Here is a 19,478-nt window from a genome sequence, read left to right as displayed (position 1 = left end):
GTAATGTCCAGGCAGCACCAACGTTGTTTCACGGGTCTTATGGGAGTCCATTGTTCCAGTGGTGTGACTTCGTATTTCGTCTCCATCAAAATGCCGCCGCCGTGGCCGGGATTCGATCCCGCGACCTCGTGCTTAGCCGCCGAACACCATGGCCACTATGCAACCACGGCGGGTTTAGTTCAGTGTTGCCGATATAGACTGATCAACTTTTTCAACGCGTCGCCCTTCTCATTCTGAAAAGAATTACGCATGCTGTAAGCCTGCTGCAAGAAAGGTACCGTCGGTTTGTTTACTTCTTGGCTGGTCAAACTTGAAAGCCGCGCTTTAAGTTTATTGTTCTTCTCTCTGTCTTGCTTTTTTTTTAAACTCCATAAGGCTGTGGCACCCAACGGTTGTGCGACAGATGAACTGTGCGCAAGGCGCGGCCGGCGCTACAAGGTCGTTGCGCGCCGATACCGCACCTGACAGCTAGCTAGTGATGAATGGTGTATACCTTAAGTGGCCAGTACAAGATGCTCTGAAAAATAATGAAGTTACTGTAAAAATACTGGGCTGTCAAGTTATCCAAAAGATACAAAGTTACTTTGCAAAGTATTTAAGATGAAGTATTTTGAGTAGAGTATTCAAGTTACGTACAAGCCTGCCCCCCCCCCCCCCCACCCCCGAACAAAATTCCTGGCTACACCACTGGAATTGTCTTCAAACGATTCCCTTCCGTTATAGAAAAGGAATGCGACATGGGTGTCATCACCGCCCGCCCCACCTTGTTACGCCTGAAGATGGACCGGCGAGTTTGCCTCGTCAAGCATATAAGGTCGATTCGCCCCATTCTTGGAAGAGCGAGGAGCCATCAGTCCATTCACTCGACCTGGTGGGCTCCAGTAGCTATTTGCCGGCTATATGTCAACTATTTGTCAGCTGTTTGCCAACGATATGCTACTTGAATTGACGTAAATATATGTACATATAAAGTTCTTTACTACTTCTCCAGCTCTAAGACTCCGTCTCCATTCAGCTCCAAAATCCCAACATTGGTGTCAGCCCTGGAATTCCGAAAACCAAATCGCAACACTGTTTGCGGTGGCGAAATTCGTAACAATTCAGATCATAACAGTTAGTGGCACGTTTGGGATTCCGAGACCCCAAGTCGCCACAGCGATGGCAGCTTTGGGATCCTGCATTTCAAAATCTCAGCAGTACACAGAAGGTGGATGAGTCTTGATGTCGCGATACACTGGCTCGCTCTGTTCCTGCAATCGCTGTGGCTGCCACATGCGAATACAGTATAACCTCGTCCATACTTTTTAGAAATAAAAAGGAGAAAAAGCGTACTAACCGAGAAAACGCACGATCCGATGTAACTAAAAAAAATGAACAAACTTAAATATAGTTGACATCTACGTATTGCGACACGTTGCGCGAATCTTTTCACACAAGGCACGAGACGCCGACGAGCGTCGCGCTGGTGGTGCTTCGGCGGCCCGAGACACGCACGTTTTGTTATTTTCCTATTGCGCAGTGTTTATAGAGACGGTGACGGGAAACCGAAACGAGATCGCGCTGGTGGGAGACGCCGGATGCCGTCGAAGCGAAAGGTGACGCTCAAACCGCGTCGCCTGCAGCAGGGAACGGCGACGCGTTTGGATTATCGCCTACTAAAAGCCTGCTAAAAGTACGCTACCAACGGCACTAGGCCCACGCGCTGTAAAGCAGATAGGTGAAGATGCGTATCGCAATAGGTTTGGCGGCGATAGAGACGAATGAGGCATGCGACGACACGGGGGGAGATTTGATGGTACGGGAATAAGAGCTTAGTGCGCGCCTGCGTTTTCATGCCAAACGGGCGGTCCAGTGTTGCGATATACCGTTCTCGATCGCGCGCCACTCGCGCATTTTCTTTTTTTACATGGTATTTAGAGGCTGAAAAACGTATCATACAATCGTAGTTTGGCGAAGCACTGAACGTCGGGGCTAGAAAATCGTGTTTTCCCGGAACGTATGAACCGGTAAAAAATAAGCGCAACTTTATTGGGTCATTTTTGTCTCGATCGAAAACGTTGGCGCTGGGAAATTGTATGTAACAGGATCGGATCAAATAGGTTCTACTGTACACCCAGAAGAAATTCGTGCTGCGCTGATTTAATTAGTAACTGTTTTTGCGAGCAACAACATTAATATCAAGTATTATTTGTCCACATCAGCTACTAATTTTACTCTGTGTCATGACATCAAGGTAATGTTGACGATATCTGGCATTTGGAGACAACTTTAATACCATATTAAATTCTGTCTAAGGTGCCAAAACTTTCACACCTATTAAGTGTATATTCTTTTATGTGCAGAAAATTTGTGGTAGTGCATATAAATCTTTGAAAATGTGTCAGTGGGCTACTCCTTTAAAGTCAGTGTGCATGCATGTTTGTGTAGGTGGGGAATGTCCCCTCTCCTGCCTGGAAAAATTGGCTATTTCTGGAGTGCAAAATGAACCTGTGCTAAGAACGATGGGTTATTTAATGAGAGCCTGATTATTAACTACAGGTTGAATGACTAAATCTTCAAATAGCTTATTTTTTCCTTCTTTCCTAGCACACATATGTGCATACATAATAGCTCATGTACACATGAGAGCATTCCTCGAGCACAGGCACTAGTGCTTGAGTTGTTGGGACACATCACACCTTTTAACAGCAAATAGCAACATCAATATAGTAAACTGAACATGCTAATTGTCAACGCACTTATAGCAGAGGCTCTGAATGCAACATCTGTATTGCAACTTGCGATTTATTATTATACATGGTGTCCAAGTAAACTTTTGCCCTGGTTTAGAAATACATACTTGTGTGTGCTATAGGAGCATGCTACTAGAAATTTGCTGTTGGCCCCTCTATGGAGCAAATCACACATTCTTTTGTATTTTGTTTGGTTGTATAAATAGTCAGAATTACCTAATCGTCTTTGCAAGCCCTAAATTTGGAGAAAAGTTTCAATGATTTCTTGGCGACATTGTAGGCTTTATGTAGTTGTAAAAGAAATTCAGTTTCACGTGAAAGAGAACGCACTGATAGCATAGCAAGGTATCACCTATCATCTGCCATATAAGTTGCAGTAAACATTCACTTACTAATTAAACTAACACAGACAGTGCCACACACACACAGGTGAACATGAACAGATCTACAAAAAGAATGAAAATGCTTTTATCTTTATGACAATGCAACAGAAGACCCAAGAGAATCCCATGCACCCAAGATAGCTCTCAGATGTTATAAAAAGAAATATGGTTTAGTTGATTGTTATTCAGTAGCGCAGAACCCATCTCGCTTTGAATGTCAATGTTAATGCGATTAGCATTCAAGCAATGTACCGACACGCCATATTGCTGAAGACACCTTTATTTACAATCTATAGCACGTGGTCATTCTGCGACTTCAATTGCTGTGGCTAGATGCGACAAACACTGTCTCCGGGACTGACCCCCATTAGTATGAAACTTGCTCGCCAGGGTCAGCCATGACTATGACGACGATGATGTGACAATGATGGAATGACGAAGGCGATATGATGACGACAGTGCGGCAACAATGGGATTATTTTGAAGTTATGACAATGGTATAATGACGACAGCATGACGCGACGAGGGCATGACAATCATGGTGTGATGATGATTGTATTACACTGATGCCATGATGAAGCTGCAATGACAATGATGGAATGACCATGACGGCATCATGACGATGGTATGAGAACGGTGGCATAGTTACAATTGAAGGATGACGACAACAATTGATGGTGCTGGTACGGAGATGTGATGTTGGTGCACATATTATGTGAAGCCTGTAATTGAAACAATGTTCCCCATTCACAATTACAGCCATGAGTGATGATGCTGGCTAACATTCCCTGGGCTAGACGTAGTGCACATACACAACTACCCAAGGAAGTAAATGGTGAGACAGCTGCCACTGTAACTCAGTGGTAGAGCATCCCATGCATAACACAGAAGATGTGGGTTTGACTTTCACCAGTGGCAAGTTGTCTTTTCGTCCACTTTCACTCCCCTTCACGTTAGCATTTCTACATTTCAAATAAAACAATCTTTCCTGCTTTCTTTCGCTTCATGTGCCTGTAACAAACATCCAAAAAGAAAGTTGTAATGTGCTTTAGGAAACATCAAATTCAGCAAAATTTGAATGTCTACTTATTGTGCAATCATATTTTGCGATAAGCCTTGGACAATAATGCTTGACAGTGATGCTTGCTTTTTCAGAATATCCCCTATAACAATGATGGTCATTCGACTAAATGTAAAAGCAGCGTGCCAAAGTAAAGGTGCAAAGTGAAACAAAGTGTGCTTTATTTGCGATTTTCCAGTGAAACATGCTGGATAACATCTCCTACCCTGCTTGCCTACATTATTATGTCTGTACAGGTGAGCGACATAAAAGTAAAAGTTTATTTTCAATGCTTTAATTGGATGTTAAGAATCTGCAAAAGCAACAATCTAATAATATTGATATTGAAAGATTTCTTACAAACTGACATGAAATACAGGTGTCGACAAATGTAAATTGTACCACATGCCCAATAGTTATTACTGCCCATGGTACAGTGCAGTACGATTTCCGACATAAGCGTAACATTCACTGTGGCAATGGAACTGAATACATGGAAATAACCACGTGCAATGTGTCAGTAAGAGGTATTGCCCCTCACGTACAATGGTTTAGATTATTCCATGCAACAATTTAAAATTATGAACAAGGTGAATTAAAAGCTTTACATTAAGCATCCTATTGAAACAAGACTGTCCATTTCGCACTGCAAAGAATATTTTGTTGTGTACATAGTTAAAGAACAACTGTACACTCTCAGTGTTGACAATCCAAATAGACCATTTATCGAAGAAATAAAAATATTCTGAACTGGTCTAAACATAATCAACCTGTTTTACAATGTTCAACCCAACAATAAAATGCTAGTTTATATGTAGGGTCCTTGATTTTCCTGTAAAATCCAATAATACCCATTTTTTTCTTTTTGCACCCTGAAGAAAATTTATGAAGGTCAGGTTAAACCCGATTTCCACCCAAATCGGCCCTTCGTAAAGGATGATAAATGCAGGTGTCATAAAACTAACGTATGCTGTACATCTTACTATGTTACATTCAAAGAATGGTGGCCGATTTGTATAGTTGGTATTCCTTTTTGCTGCAAGAGCATACTGGCAACTAGTAAAACAAGAAAAGAGTGGAGGACAAGATGCACAAAAGGTCTAGGGTGCGCAGATATAGAAAGTATGCCAATGAGGGCTTGTAATATAAGGAAAAGCATTGCACTTGCTGCGAAACATGGACGTGTGCACAATTACTTTTTCTCTTTTAATTTCAGAGAATAAAGTATGCAGAGATTGCCAGACCCATCTCCATTTGTTTTTATTAATTTAGTTTCCTTTATATAAACTAGTAATGCCTGTCAATTAGGATTTAGAGAGATGAGCTTGTCAAATAATTTGCAAGAAGCTCTCTTTGCCATTACATGTTCCCGCAAGCTTGTGGCTAGGAGACCACTGTTTGTGTTAATTGTTTGTAAAATTTAGCAGAATCCTGAACTTTAGGCTGCCAGAAAACAAAACCACGAATTTCTCTCTGGTTTTACTCTTTAAACATAACAACCAATTTTTACCCCCCGAATTTCAATATATGTGAAACCCGAAAACAAAGGACCCTATTTGCATGCAGCATCGCCTGTGGCTATTCCGTGAGAATGGTCACAACAACTCAATTTGTGCACATATGAATCAAAGCGCATATACCAACAGCAATGCTTTAACTGAACCAAAGAACACAATGGCTTAGGAGCAGTGGTACATACCATTTTAAATTTTCACATAGTTTGGTGCTTAACTATACCAGCTGGTAAAAGGCTAGCTGATCTGAGCCAATAAACTTATGATGTAAAGTTAAAGCTTGAAAGGTTACTAGCAGAACACACAACTTGTAAATATGCTGACAATGCTATATCACAGTGCATAGCGTCACTACTATGATTCAAGTTGTTCAGACTTTTGGATATTTTAATAACAGCAAAGACACAACAAGAAAGAAACAAAACAAATAACATGGTCTCTAATTAAGCAATGTCATTTTGCACAAGTAACCACTGAACGTTTGAACACAATGTGCATATTCTTTTGCTGTGAAGTTTTAAGATTCACTCTGCCAACTTGCAAATCTTTCAATAGCTATTTTACTTTTGCATCCTTCCAAAAGGTATATCAATAAGAAAGATGTGAAAATGCTCAAAGCTTTTAATATATACAACTCATATGACATAGCACCAGCTAAAAAGCAAAAAACTGTTGAAGCCACTCTGCAATTGCCACAAGCCTGACACTTACAAAGACCTTGTCTCTAAAGCTATTTAAGAGGCACAGAACAGGCAAGGCATACATTTGAATATAGCATACTTTGCATGTTAAATTGAGATAAATAACACATTGTTGCTGTTATACACTTTAATAAATCAGCGGTTTCTTCGTCTGCGCTGCTTGTGTGTTGGTGTACCTGAAGGTCCAGGTGCTCCAACAATAATTGTACCCTCCTGCATTTCCTGTTGCACCTCATTCGAGCTAGAACTGATCTTTTCTTTTGCATCAAGATAGAACATTAGGTCCCTCATCTGTTCCTGTAGGTCCTCAATTTCTTTGTCCTTAGTTTTTTGAAGTTCCTGCAACTTGGTTTCAACATCCTTCAGTCTTGACTGCCACACAACCTGGTTCTCGCGCAGGCACTTGTTCATTTCTTTTTCTTCCTGCAGTTCGCCTTTTGTCTTGCTCAGCTGCTGAGCCAACTGCTCAGATTTGCGGCGCACAGCTTCTCGGTCTTTGGTGACCTGTAATGCAAAATGGTGAGCTCAGGAATAACAGGAACAATAGGTAACAAAAACAATGGTACTTATGATGAATTTTATGGCCAAATTTATCGCAGCTTATGTAATATACAAACTCTACATGCATGAAGAGTAGTCTGATTGCTGTAATGTCTAACTCGGGCAAACAATACCACTTGGTATAAATTTTAGATACCACAGTCCCTCATGTATTGTCCCGATTCTTGGCACCTTTGAGGTATTATGAATAAATAAATCAATTATAACGCATCTACTAGTTGAAGATGTACACCAGGTGCAGTGTGGCTATGGACATGAAGCGGCAAACTGGATGTGTAGTAAAAACTGGAGGTTGTGGTCACATATTATACAAGTCACTCATGCATGTGCCAATCAGCCCAGTGTGGTTCAGCAGCTGGAGGCCACACACTGACTGTGTTGCTGAAAGTTGTCTGGATGCCACTATACCCGCTGTTCCATCTTGCTTTATTCTGCATTCTCCACATTTGGCAAGGGTTAAGCCTAGTCTTCTGCTTTTGCATTTTTGCTAGCATGGAGGATTCCTCTAACCTCCTCTGCCCTTATCAAATTCCCACTGAACACTCCATGGTCTCTGCACATGGCGGTGCAGTTGGTTGTATGTGTCAGTGCTGTGGTGGTACTCTATGACCATTGTCTCCACTGTGTGGCATATCCAACCTCCTGCTTTAAATATGAAGCCATGCTGCAGCTTGTATGTGTGTTGGACTGGTTACAGTAAAAGGTATGCAATTATTTGCTGAGCTCCCGAGAAGTTGGCGCCCTCTATCGTAATTACTGAGTTCATAGCTAGCCATGAAAGAAAGGAATAAGAAAATTAGAGAAAAAAATTTGTGCCAGTACTCCCTCATGATGATTGAAGGGCCTCGAAAATGATTTTTGTCATACTGAAGAGTACCACCTAGACACAAAGGCTATCACTCATAGGACGATTTCTGACAAAAATTTTATGACAGCGCACTACATTAAATCAGCTACAAGTGTTTCAACACCACCATTTTCTCAACCAGAAGTGTTTCTCCTCAACTTGTATTCTATGCAGACATGGTTGTGTCTCGCCTTCTTGGGCACATCATCCAATGATGCCTTTGTTGTTTACACGTAATTTGGGTGCCTCCCATACAGCACTGCACAGGCCATGATTCTAGTTCAAGGCCTGGCCCTTGTAAACATTTATGTACCTGCCTGAGCCCGGCTTGGTGGCTCAGGCAGGTAAACGAGACCCAACCAGGCCCAGGTTTTCGGGTAGTCCTGAGCCCATGCAGTGCTTAGGCTGCTAGATATCAAATGGTACGGTAATCACTGAATAGGATTTTTGAATGTTGGTTTATCTGTCCAAAGGTAAATATAGATGGCTGGCACTGACGTCATCCTAGGCACTATGTTGGTAAACCAGACCCGTGACCAGTAGTCCATGTTAACATCTCATGCAGCTCCAACACTCTCCAACACAGCCGGTAAGGCAGGAGCTTATAAGCTGTCCTTCCTCATAGAAGCAGGTTGCCCAGGGCAGTGGATATGATACATTGATATCATCCTAGGTGCCATATCAGAGAACCATCATGGTGAGAAGCTGTGTTTGTGATGATGTGTGCAAGCTATATATATTTACAGTCAGACTGCGCAAGACCTTTGGGCAGTCTAAGGACTGTAGGAGAAACATTAATTATTCTATGGTGGAATGAGAGATGGCTGGAGGATTGATGGCTCAGAGGTATGATGGAAAAAACAATGAACGGAGCCGCCACATATTATACAAATTTAGCCTAATACGTAAAAAATATTCAGAGGCTTAATGGCTTATCTTAAGGCCCGCAGCTAGATATACAGCATATACGTAAAGTGAGCTTCTTGGCTTCTAGAAACTGCCTCCATGATTAAAAAGGGGTGCTCAGAATATTTACCTGGCAAGTTAATTTTCTGACTGTGAGATGAACAAAAAAACTGTTTTGAAACTTCTTGTACATGAACCAGGCATGCACTAATGCCAATCTTTAGTTTGCAATGTGGTCTAAAAAGTGCAGCACTTAGTGAAACTTGAGTGCCAATGAAGCAGGGCAAGCACAAACGGTTCTTTCCTTGTTTCTCTTCCTTGCTTTTTCGTTAAGTAGTTCCAGTAAATGTGCTGGTCACTGTAATTTCGGTTCAGCATAAGAGCAGGCCCTTCAGGCAGCCTGTAGAATATGACAGCTGACAAGGGTCTTCTCCCATGCAGTCTCAAGAAGTCATCAATGACGCACATTAGGCCTAGAATAGTATTACTGCACATCAAACCATTTTTCCAAATCTGAATCCTATAGCAAGAAATAGACAGTTTGCACACAAAATCTCAAATACTCGTGCGCTCAAAACCAAGAGGCATGCTATCACAAAGGAAGCACCAACCTGTCGAAGTTTTTGCTCGAGATCTTTACGTTCTTCAACTGCAATCTGAGTCTTCTCCTTCAGCTCATTTATCTGTCGATTGTTATCTTTCTGCAGCATGTCCATGCAGTCTTCGAAGTACCGTCGCTGCTTCTCAAGCTGACTTGTAAGAAGGTATGTATACTCCAATTGTACAGAGTCAAGCTTCTCATCACTGTCAGTGCGAGAAGTTTCCAGTTCCACTAACTTCCCGTCAGTCTTGTTTTGTACAAGGCGATGAACATAGTTGTCACCTGCATAGTCCCATACGCTGTTGTTGCCCAGTTGCATTGCGAAAGTGTGGTCTGTGCGTGCGTAATGGTTGTATGCGTGTGCTTCAACATACCGCCCACAGCCTATGTGGCCACAGATGAGACATATCCAGAGATTGTCCTGAGAACCACAGCTGAAACAGCGATTGTCCGGCACCAGTTCCGGCGTCTGGCAGTATCGGCACACTGGGCAGCTTGAGTCGCCCCACTTGGCCAAACAGCCGTCATGGAAAGTGTGGTTGCAGAGGATGGTCAAGATTCCTTCCACAGATTCGTCCATGCGTTCCAGGCACACAGGGCAAGTTGGGAGCTCAGTGTGGCCTGGCACAGCGTCGCCTTCTCCTTCTTTTACCATTTCCATTTGAGAGACATACGCCAAATGACACACCTCCGGCTCGATCGAGTTGAACCGCTCACCGTTGAAACTCTGATAAAAGTCGTCGGCCCACTTTTGGTCACGGAACTTGAGCAGCACCATGTAGAGATTCGGTTTAGAGTCACGGATGACGCGGATGCTTTCGACGTGCGCACTGACAGGCGCGATAAACTGCAACAAGTCGTGAAGGGTCATCAGAGCAGGAACAGCTAACATGCACAGCATTTCACTGCGCTCTGCCTCGCCCAACGGAGTCTGCTGATTCTCTTTAAAAAGGTGCAGTATTCCTTTCGTGACTTCAACATTATGGTTGCCACTGAAGAACGGAATTTGGCTAGGCGCGGGCGGCTTGGGCCTCTCCGTAGGGCATCCTGTGACAGAGTCCAATGTGCCTACAGCATCTTTGCATTTGACATCGCCTCCCTTGGACGCAGATGACTCCGTGCATGTACGATCACCCGACGGCTCCTCCTCTCCCACACATCGCGCAGCTTGCTTCGAAGCCATATCATCAGGTTCTATTATGACTGTTTCGATCACAATATCGTGCGGCTTACGGCAACCACGGCTCTCCTTGATAATTTCTTCCAACTTACTTGAGTGCCACTCTCCTCCCCGAAAAGGTGCGGCAGCGCAATATTCGAGCCTTCGAGCTCTTGCAGAGACGTAGTTGATGTGAGGCAAAAGTGGGAAGTCACTGGCCACTTCTAACTTGAGAATCACAAGCGACACAGACATACTCCGTTGTTAGATGATTGGTTCAGCATTTCATGCGCCGATTTTCTGGGATCCAGCAAAAGCGTTGCTTCAGCAAAATTACGAGCACAAAGGTAAACAACTCAGCACCAAGAGACAACCAACTACACACTTGCGCTCAACGTTGCATAAACTACAACGCCACAGACCAACCGCTGCCACAGCGCTAACAGGCCTAGCGTCTTGTTTAGAGGATTCAGACGACAGCGACGCCTATCAAATGGATGCGCTGCATAGAGTCTACTGCATCCACTGCGTCACATCCGCTTCCCGACCAACAACAACCGTAGGCTGCAGGCCGTTTGGTGTGTCAAAGAGGTTTGCCTTGGCATTCGAAATATTTCGCTGGGAACTTTGAAACTATGCCTTCGGTGCTGGATCGATCTCGGCAGAAATGGTACCATCGGCGTCCACTGTTGAGAACAGCATATTTCACGGACCTGCAATACGGAAGCTACATCGCTGGAATCTGCTCCATCGTAAGTTGATCGTCAGCTTGTCCGTGATGTTTGGGTGTGTTCGGTCGTTCGGTTCAGTGGTCGCTCATGCGTCTACAGACGGAAGAAATGCCACGGTTCCTGAAGTTCGATTCCGTGCAAGAGTATGCTTGTATCGCATCAAAGTTTGCCTTCGATGGTGAGCTCGTTACGACCTGCGATTCCGCTGACCAGTCTAAATTAGGTCACTTTTTTGGGCCGCACCGCATCTTGTAGTTTCCAAGTGCCCTCTACTGCGCGGCGCGTTGATCGCGAGTTTCATTTTGTATGCATACGTGCTTTGCGTTAACATGTCAATAAAAGCACCGCAGAGGAATAAGTAGCGGCAGCAATAAATTAGGTGCTTGAAATCGTCTAAAATTATAATGTTAGAGATATTGCGTCTGCCGCAAGCAGCGCCGAATTTTGGGCATACTGTCCTCAGCTCTGGTGGTTCCTAGGCAGGGACCGCAGCATTCGCGCCGTTGTCTTAACTATCACTTTCTGCCTTTACTTGCTTTTGTTTAGGTCGAAAGCATCTTCATGATCTTGCTGACCGTCTTTGACGTCTACTGCCTTGCGGAGGCTTCTCCTGGCTCGACACATTACCGATACTTTGGGTTCAGCTTTTTATTTGTGTACAGTGGCAACCAACATGGTAAGTGGGGTCATGGAAACTGGGGCTGTTAACAAGTTATGACCGCGTGCTTAAGCACTATAATGTGAAAAGTTGAGAGTTTGGTGTGCTGATGGGACGGACATTCGTGTAAACTTTCGCATAATATTGTTCAAACTGCACGTTTAGCAGAGCCTACTGTTTTGAGTCGAACTTTCAATATCGAACATGTAACGAAAAAGGTATGTCAGGCATGCATATGCTAAAGTTAATTCTGACAATCTACACAATTCCACAGTTTTCCGGATCCTGCAGTAATGGTAACAGAAGAGGAGGACAGAGAGCCAATGTTTGTTTGTGTTGCATGTTGTTCATACTAAGTCTCTGCTTGCGGAATAAAAATGGATATTTCCCTAACTATGCTAGAATGTTATGAAGGGAGCCTTTCAGTCTCCTTGAAAAGCAAGCCTTCTCCTACGATTAAAATTTTCGTGGGACTCAAGAATTGCACCCCCAGCTGTCCACCACTTCCCCAAGGCACATACCTACCATATGAGCTAACCAGGAAGCTTACAACAGACAGTAGTGTGAGGCCAAATTACCTAACAGCCTCAGGTACTGAAACCTTGAAACAATATATATATATCTATATATCTATATATATATCTATATATATATATATATATGTATACATAGAGTTTCTCACTACATTACCTAGAGGGAAATCTGGCGCTGCTGCGCTGTGGTATGCATGGGAATGCCGGTATATTGTGGATTCGGATTGGCATCGTTCTCATAGAGACAGGACACCTTGAAGACGCGCTTGGCAAATAACGTTCTGTCTGTCATAATGATTCATATTCTACTAGAACAGCACATGGAAAGCTGTTTTAGCTTTATTATTATGCGAAAACATGTTTTGTTTAACTATGAGAACTTGTTATTGTGTGTATGACTACATGTTACGTAAAAAGTATCAGCGGGCCGCTAAAGTTGGAGGACAAATGACAAGGTTCGCGCTCGCTTTGAAACAGTTGGTCGTCTGTTCTTGCTTTTCTTCGCTTGGTCATGCATGGTGGGTGAGTAAAGATGTAATATGCGTGAATGGAAACATTTTATGAAGATTTTACTTTGAGAACGCGTTATTTGCGTAGCCATATCCACGTTTTAGACGAAGCCTCTTACAACACCAGCCAACACGAGCCTCGCAGACACATATACCGGCATTCCCATGACGGCACGGTGCCCCCTTAAGAAACTCCCATAGATGGTGGCGCCAGATTACCCTCTAGGTGTTATAGTGAGAAACTCTATGTATGTATGTATGTATGTATGTATATGTGTATATATATATATATATATATATATATATATATATATATATAACTTCCAACTTAAAAAGAATAGCATACAAAAGTTACTCAAAGGCAGACATCAAGGCAGGCATCATATGCAAGAAAATACGAAGCAATTATTTCACTAAGTATGACAATAATTAACTTTCTAGTTACAAACTTTACTGCATATGTTTATACTGGAAAGTTGAAAAGAATCGTCATAAATTCTACTTCTATGTTTCCACATTTAGAAATGGCCACGTAACTGCCAATTACTGGCGTCAAGTTATTCATTCAACTCATCTGATTATGCATGCAGCACGATTGCCTTCAACTTTTTATGATAAATATGTGCTGTAATGTTGTTAACTAGGAAGTTAATTAATGTGATTAGGTTAATTACTGGAATAATTGCTTTGACCTTTCATGCAGATGATGTCTACCTAGGCAGATACTTAATCTGTAGTGACTAGTAACCATTGTAGGCTTTTTTAACATAAAGTATTTGAAGAAAAAATCTGTGTGTATATATATATATAATGCAAGTTGTATTTTCATCCACCTTCATTTCCATTAATTTATCATTTCCTTAATTCAATTAGTAAGTACAATTAATTTCCCCTAGGTTGTTTCCCAGTTAATTTCCCCAGTTAATCCCCTTTTTTCTTGTTCGTACACACACACACACACACACACCAGGCATTTTTGCAAAGACATTAAAGGGACCCTGAAACACTTTTGACGATTTTCTACAAACGTACTAAGTCGTTAGTGTAGGTACTTCTGATCATTAATTGACACATCTAAGTGCTCCGCGTAAAGCGTGTAATTTATTATAGGGTTTTAAAAATGCACATGGCTGCCGATCGCAGCACACTGCTCGGCGGAATTTTAAGCCGCCCCTACCCATATGACCGAAATCACCCATACGACGTCAGTGGGGCGAGGTATCCGATTGGCTGATCAGGACGTGTGATCGATAATTTTTCCAACTTTATGGTAAACAAATGATCTTCGTAATAGATGGAATGTTAGTTAATTTGTTTTTACAAAAAGAAAGTAACATAAAGAGTATGCACAAGAAAAATTTTTCAGTAATCTTAAGCACTTCCGGCACACAGCAAGTGTCGTCTGCTTGTGTTACAACATACTCCATTTTGACGAGAGATCCGCGGTCACAGTCGGTCTCAGTCTTTTCTCGCGCATTATGATTCGACTTTTGTTGCCTTGTGGACTGCAAACGTAGCGACTGGCAATATGTCAAGCTGCGACATCGTGTCCCTCTGCAAGGCAGCGTACGGGCGAACTGGCGGCTGCTCATCGGACTGCCACTATCCGATCGGCGCCAGGATTTGCGCGTTTGTAGCCGTCACTTTACACCGGAAGATTACTAACGCAATAGCGTTTCGTGAGTCCGGTATTAGGGCAAATGCAAGCGTAAGCGTAAGGGGACAGGGTCTGGCCGCTTGACTGTGCCGTAACGGGATGAGCCATGAGATGAGCAGAAGGGCAAATGTGAATGGTCTGCACGGTGCAACCACCTGGTGGCACAGAGCTCAACCATACACAGTAGCAGCAATGAAGTGTATTCTTCTTTGCTGCTGGTGTGTATTTTTCACAGGAGTGTAATCATCAACACATTGTTTTTATAAATGTTTAAAATGTTTTACACTTGGTTAGAGCAATATTAGTGCTTTGTTTGGCTGGTTAAGCGCTGCGCCAACAAGTGTCTGGACCGTGCAGACCGATCAGGCCACTCACGTACGTCTACACTAAGGTTCCTTCATCAGCTTGAGTTTATGCATCCAGTCATTTGCCGAAATGACCAGCTTGCCTGTGGTTACCGGAATACCAGACACGTTCGGCGCTAAGACAGAATGCTCGCAACGCACGCTGCTTCGATAGCTCTCGCTTGGGGTCGATGGCCAAGCTGCTAGAGGCACATTGGGTCAGCCATCGCCAGCGCCTCCTACTCACTCCTACTGGCCGCCATCTTCTTACACGGCTAGGATACTCTGTCTCACCCCTTGAGTCTGAAACCCGTCCAACGATCTTGTCGTCAGCAATACGCCAAGCACTAAGCATTCATCCATTCCCACGTATTATGCACCCCAAGCACGACAAAGGGCGGCACAAAGCCCGTGTACGATACATTGGCCGCATGCTTGCAAACATCCCGGAAACACATACTTTATACACGGACACATCACGCACTCAAGAGGGTATACCTCGGTAGTTTTGGATGGCACCGAATCCCTGAGAGACTCTGCTGCAATGCGCGGAACAAATGCCGCTTACGGAGAAATTCTCGGTGTTGCTCTTGCAATTTGATACGCCATCCGTGTTCCTGAGGAAGTGTATATATTGACGAACTCGCAACAGGCATGTCGGGCGTTCCTATCAGGACATGGCATCCCGAGAGCGGTGCACCAAATTCTCAAACAGATCCCGCAGAATACACCAACCACAACTCCCCGCATCCACTTACTCTGGACCCCTGGTCATACCTCGCTGCCGGGTAACGAACGCGCACATGCGGTTGCCCGATAAATTTCCCCCCATGCGACTCGGCGTGGTGAGGCGACTAGTTCAGAGTGGGGGGATCCCTTGCTCCATTACAAAGGCATACTCCGTCATTATACACGCATCCGTCGAACCCACGCCGCACCACCGCCGTCCTTCTCGCGGGAGGAAGCAGTGGCATTACGCCAGTTACAGACCGCAAGTTTTCCAAATCTTTTCTCTCTCAAGAAATTCTACCCACACTGTTATGCAGATCGATGCCCTGGCTGTGGCAAGTCGCCCACAATCTTCCACGTCACGACTGAGTGCACTACAAACCTCTTTCCTCCCTTGCCAACTCTCCTTTACCCCCTACGCAACAAAGAGCTGTGGGACGATGCCCTCCATGACAGACCTCCCGAGGTCCTCCGAGCTGTGATACAACGGGCTCGAAACATCGCCGGAATCATCTTAGGGACCCTGGACTGAGGGTTCCTCCCACACTGCTCTCGCCATTCAAATATTATTAATAAAGATGTTTTACTCTCTCTCTCGCGCGGGCGGGCTCCAAAACCACCGGAATTGGACAATGTGACGTCGCATCGTGACGCAGAACCAGTGAAGGCGGAGCTTAGCCCCGCCCGCTCGGCGAACAAGTTGAGGAGGAAAAGCATGGCTAGGGAGGAGGGTAACTTCTAATCACTTGTAGCTCCATTAATACGTAACGCTTCTCTTAAATTGTGGTGCGAATGTTCTACTTAAGCTGTACCCTACGCGTCTACAAAATTTGTCCGAACCGTTTCAGGGGCCCTTTAAGTAATTTCTAAAGAATCGGCTTTGGTTGATATCACAATTATAGTCCTAGAGCTGATCTACTCGAAGAGATGGACATTACTTGCATGAGAAATTGAAAAGCATAATCTGGGGGCCAGTTAACAATAATGAACTAATTAAGTTAATAAACAATTACCTTAGCTCATATTGCAATTTACAAATTGTAGCTCATTAGACTGCAAGGCATATCCACTTGAAAAGAATTCTGTAGATGACATCATTTTTGAGTTATGCGCCATAAAACTTGCTGTAGATGTGCACTGTTGTTCCACTTACTTTTTTAATAAAAGGCTGTTTTATGCATTCAAGCACAAAAGTAACAGGACCGCCAGTGTATTTCTTCACAGAGTTCAGGAATTAATATCTTGGAACTGGGGTCATCCCGAGAATTTGTTCCAATTGGATCGGCCTTGTGAACTCCCTGGCTACAATTTGTAATTTGCAGTATGTGCTGTAAGGCAATTAGTTAAGTTCTTAATTGATTTATTTTGGTTAATTAGTCAATTATGCATTTTGATTTCTTGTCCAAGTAATGTCCGTCCGCTTTTGTAATCCAGCTCAAGAATTATAACTGTGCTATCTGCCACATTTTTAAAGGTTGCTTAATGTCTTTATAGAAATATGATGTATAGTGTATAGGAGAAAGTAGAAGGTGTTATTTGAAAATTATGATGGCATAATGAAGTGTTATCATAAAGTAAAACCTATAATTTGTTATTTGAACAGTTACCAATGGAACTGTCTTTGTCAGGGCAGGTTGAAAGTTTCCAAGTTTATGTGGTGTTTCGCCACGGTTGCGCAATGCTCCAACGGCAATGACTTCCGTTGCCTTTGAAGGCATTTGCAGGAGAGGGTGGTTGGTTTGCTTTGTTGCTCTCATCATGCTTCTAAGCTGGAGTCTCTTACAGAATCTTAAAGGTATGGCATAAGCATTTTGGCGCAACATGTGTGCTTGCATTATTGTGCGCGGTGGGGGAGCATAGTCAGTGGGGAGCCACCATGCCAGTCAAGGGATTGTGTGAAGATGCCATGGCTTCTGTCCTGCCCTACAGAGAGTTCCACTCTTATAACAGTTTACAAAATAAGTTTTATATTTTACTTGACTGCAATGCTTCACTGTGCCACCATCGTTTATATATACATTTAAACCTCAATGTAACTAAGTTGGAAAAATCGGAAATGTGCTTCATTATATTGAAATTCAACCTGTTATTCAACATAAGTACAATTGCCAACGAATTTTTCTTACATGTAAAATCTTGCAAAATTTTCCGACTTATTGGGCAATCAGAAAAAGCGAATTTGAGTGAGAAAGAAATTCGTTTTGTTTAACTTGAAAGTCAGCAACAAGAGATACGGTTTCATGCTATGTTGATGATATCTTAAAATTGGCAGTATGAAGCAAAGCTAGCCATGCTTTTGCGTCCGCTCCGCTCTGGCGGCTGATTGTGTCGCCCATAGTGGGGTGACATTGGTCATGACACAGTGGGACGACAATATCAGATTCCCTCTAAAACAGGGTGCCCGAGCTGCATATGCACTCAGCCACGCTGACAGCCATGCACACAAGTTATGAATAACTAAATACTTTCTTAATATTAAGAATTTCGTTATATTGAAATTTGTTATATCGAGGTGTAACTGTATAAGTAGTTGTATGAGTAGTTTTGCCAGAAGTGTGTAGGTATGGCAGCAACAGCTAGCACTATATTGGAGAATTTGTGGTGTGATTCTACCTCTTTCTTTTCTTGTATCATGTCTTGAGAGGTGCTGTTAAAACATTGCACCATTTAATTTCACCCTCTCTCTCCTCTTTAGTTTTTTCACTGCTGCAGTCATCTTTGCTCAGAAGTATTATTTCCAAATGGCTCCATAAAGATATGATTGTTTATTATTATGCAAACAGTTGCTTAGTTGCAGCAATTACCAAACTTAAAGAAGCATTATTGCCAATTTTGTTATATAGCTTATAAAGGCCTTGCATTTGTTCTAAGAGTTACTGTCACTGCCGTGGTCTAGCTTAAGACAGTGCACTTCCACAACTAAGGGAACTTGAATTCGAATTCTGTAGTCACTAGATTATTTAATTTGTCTGTGCTTTTTTTTTACATTTAAAGCAGGCCATGTATGCTGCACTTTGCATGAATAATATCAAATTTCCATAAGCCCTGCGGAAGTGGACGCAGCTATCGCTTCAATAAATACTGGGGACACATTCCTGATGGATCACTTTTGGATATATCACTGTCAGGGTGCATTGAAGTTCACTGAGCCAGAAGACTGGATGTCTGTCACTCCAGGGATAGCATTCTCGGGTGATTGCTTTCTGACATACTTTCGCATTCTTGACTCGTGACTAATGCCAGGTGCGTTCGAATCTACGGGCGACAGAATTTGTGGCGCTGGGCCAAGACATTGTGCTTGCCACTGTGTCAGGAACGCTGTTGCGTTTAAATGCTAATGTGCCCATAACTAGTCACACGAATTCTCGTAAAAGTAAAAGTGTCCTCAACAATGATCGCTCAATAATACAACCCATGTGTGGTGCTGTACCAGATGTCGCATCATGTAAAGGTTAAGGCATCTCCAAATGTGGTTGGTAGAGAATATGGCCTCAGTTAACAAAGCTCAGTTAACACTGGTGATTTTACAGTAGTATTGTGAACATATTGTGTGGGCTCAGTAAAGCCATTGTCAATTTCTGATTCTTTGGTATTGTTTTAGTGACTGCATTGTTATGAAAGCTCTTTCACCTTTGCTGACTAAGTGAGGGTATACTGCAGCACACTACAGATACCTTGCTCAGTGTTCATTGATGTTTAATAAGGCCATGTTTTTTTAGTTTGGAGAACAGACTATACCTGAAACCACAGAATGTTTATAACAGATGTTTATGATTCTCAGCATCTAAGCATGGCCTCTTCCTACAAGAACATGTTCAGTAGCAACACAAACAAGTTATTTTCTTTTGGGCAA

At 43.0% G+C, this 19,478-nt stretch overlaps 2 protein-coding genes across 2 annotated transcripts in view; one reads left to right on the top strand and one right to left on the bottom strand.

Moving 5' to 3' along the window:
• Nucleotides 1–4,333: 4,333 nt before the first annotated feature.
• Nucleotides 4,334–10,944, bottom strand: LOC142578876 (BRCA1-associated protein). Its single transcript, XM_075688542.1, has 2 exons — nucleotides 9,316–10,944; nucleotides 4,334–6,894 (listed from the first exon to the last, which is right to left on the bottom strand). Exons 1-2 carry the CDS (start codon nucleotides 10,717–10,719, stop codon nucleotides 6,526–6,528), a joined length of 1,773 nt encoding a protein of 590 aa, XP_075544657.1. The 5' UTR covers nucleotides 10,720–10,944; the 3' UTR covers nucleotides 4,334–6,525.
• Nucleotides 10,945–10,989: 45 nt separating this feature from the next.
• Nucleotides 10,990–19,478, top strand: part of LOC142578877 (uncharacterized) — a 31,790-nt gene continuing 23,301 nt past the window's right edge. Inside the window, exons 1-2 of the mRNA XM_075688543.1 lie at nucleotides 10,990–11,216; nucleotides 11,742–11,871. Coding sequence (XP_075544658.1) covers nucleotides 11,100–11,216; nucleotides 11,742–11,871 — 247 coding nt within the window. The 5' untranslated portion in view covers nucleotides 10,990–11,099. The remainder of the gene's footprint in view (nucleotides 11,217–11,741; nucleotides 11,872–19,478) is intronic.

This window comes from Dermacentor variabilis, chromosome 4 (assembly GCF_050947875.1).
Source record: "Dermacentor variabilis isolate Ectoservices chromosome 4, ASM5094787v1, whole genome shotgun sequence".
Classification (NCBI taxonomy): Eukaryota; Metazoa; Arthropoda; class Arachnida; order Ixodida; family Ixodidae; genus Dermacentor; species Dermacentor variabilis.
This window is presented reverse-complemented; position numbering and strand designations above follow the sequence as displayed.

What these genes read in the sequence shown, in the direction of transcription:
- LOC142578876 (XM_075688542.1), bottom strand. Translation starts at nt 10,719, where the DNA reads ATGTCTGTGTCGCTTGTGATTCTCAAGTTAGAAGTGGCCAGTGACTTC. An exon ending in TCGAGCAAAAACTTCGACAG is followed by an intron (nt 6,895 to 9,315) that starts GTTGGTGCTTCC and finishes TTTGCATTACAG; the next exon opens with GTCACCAAAGACCGAGAAGC.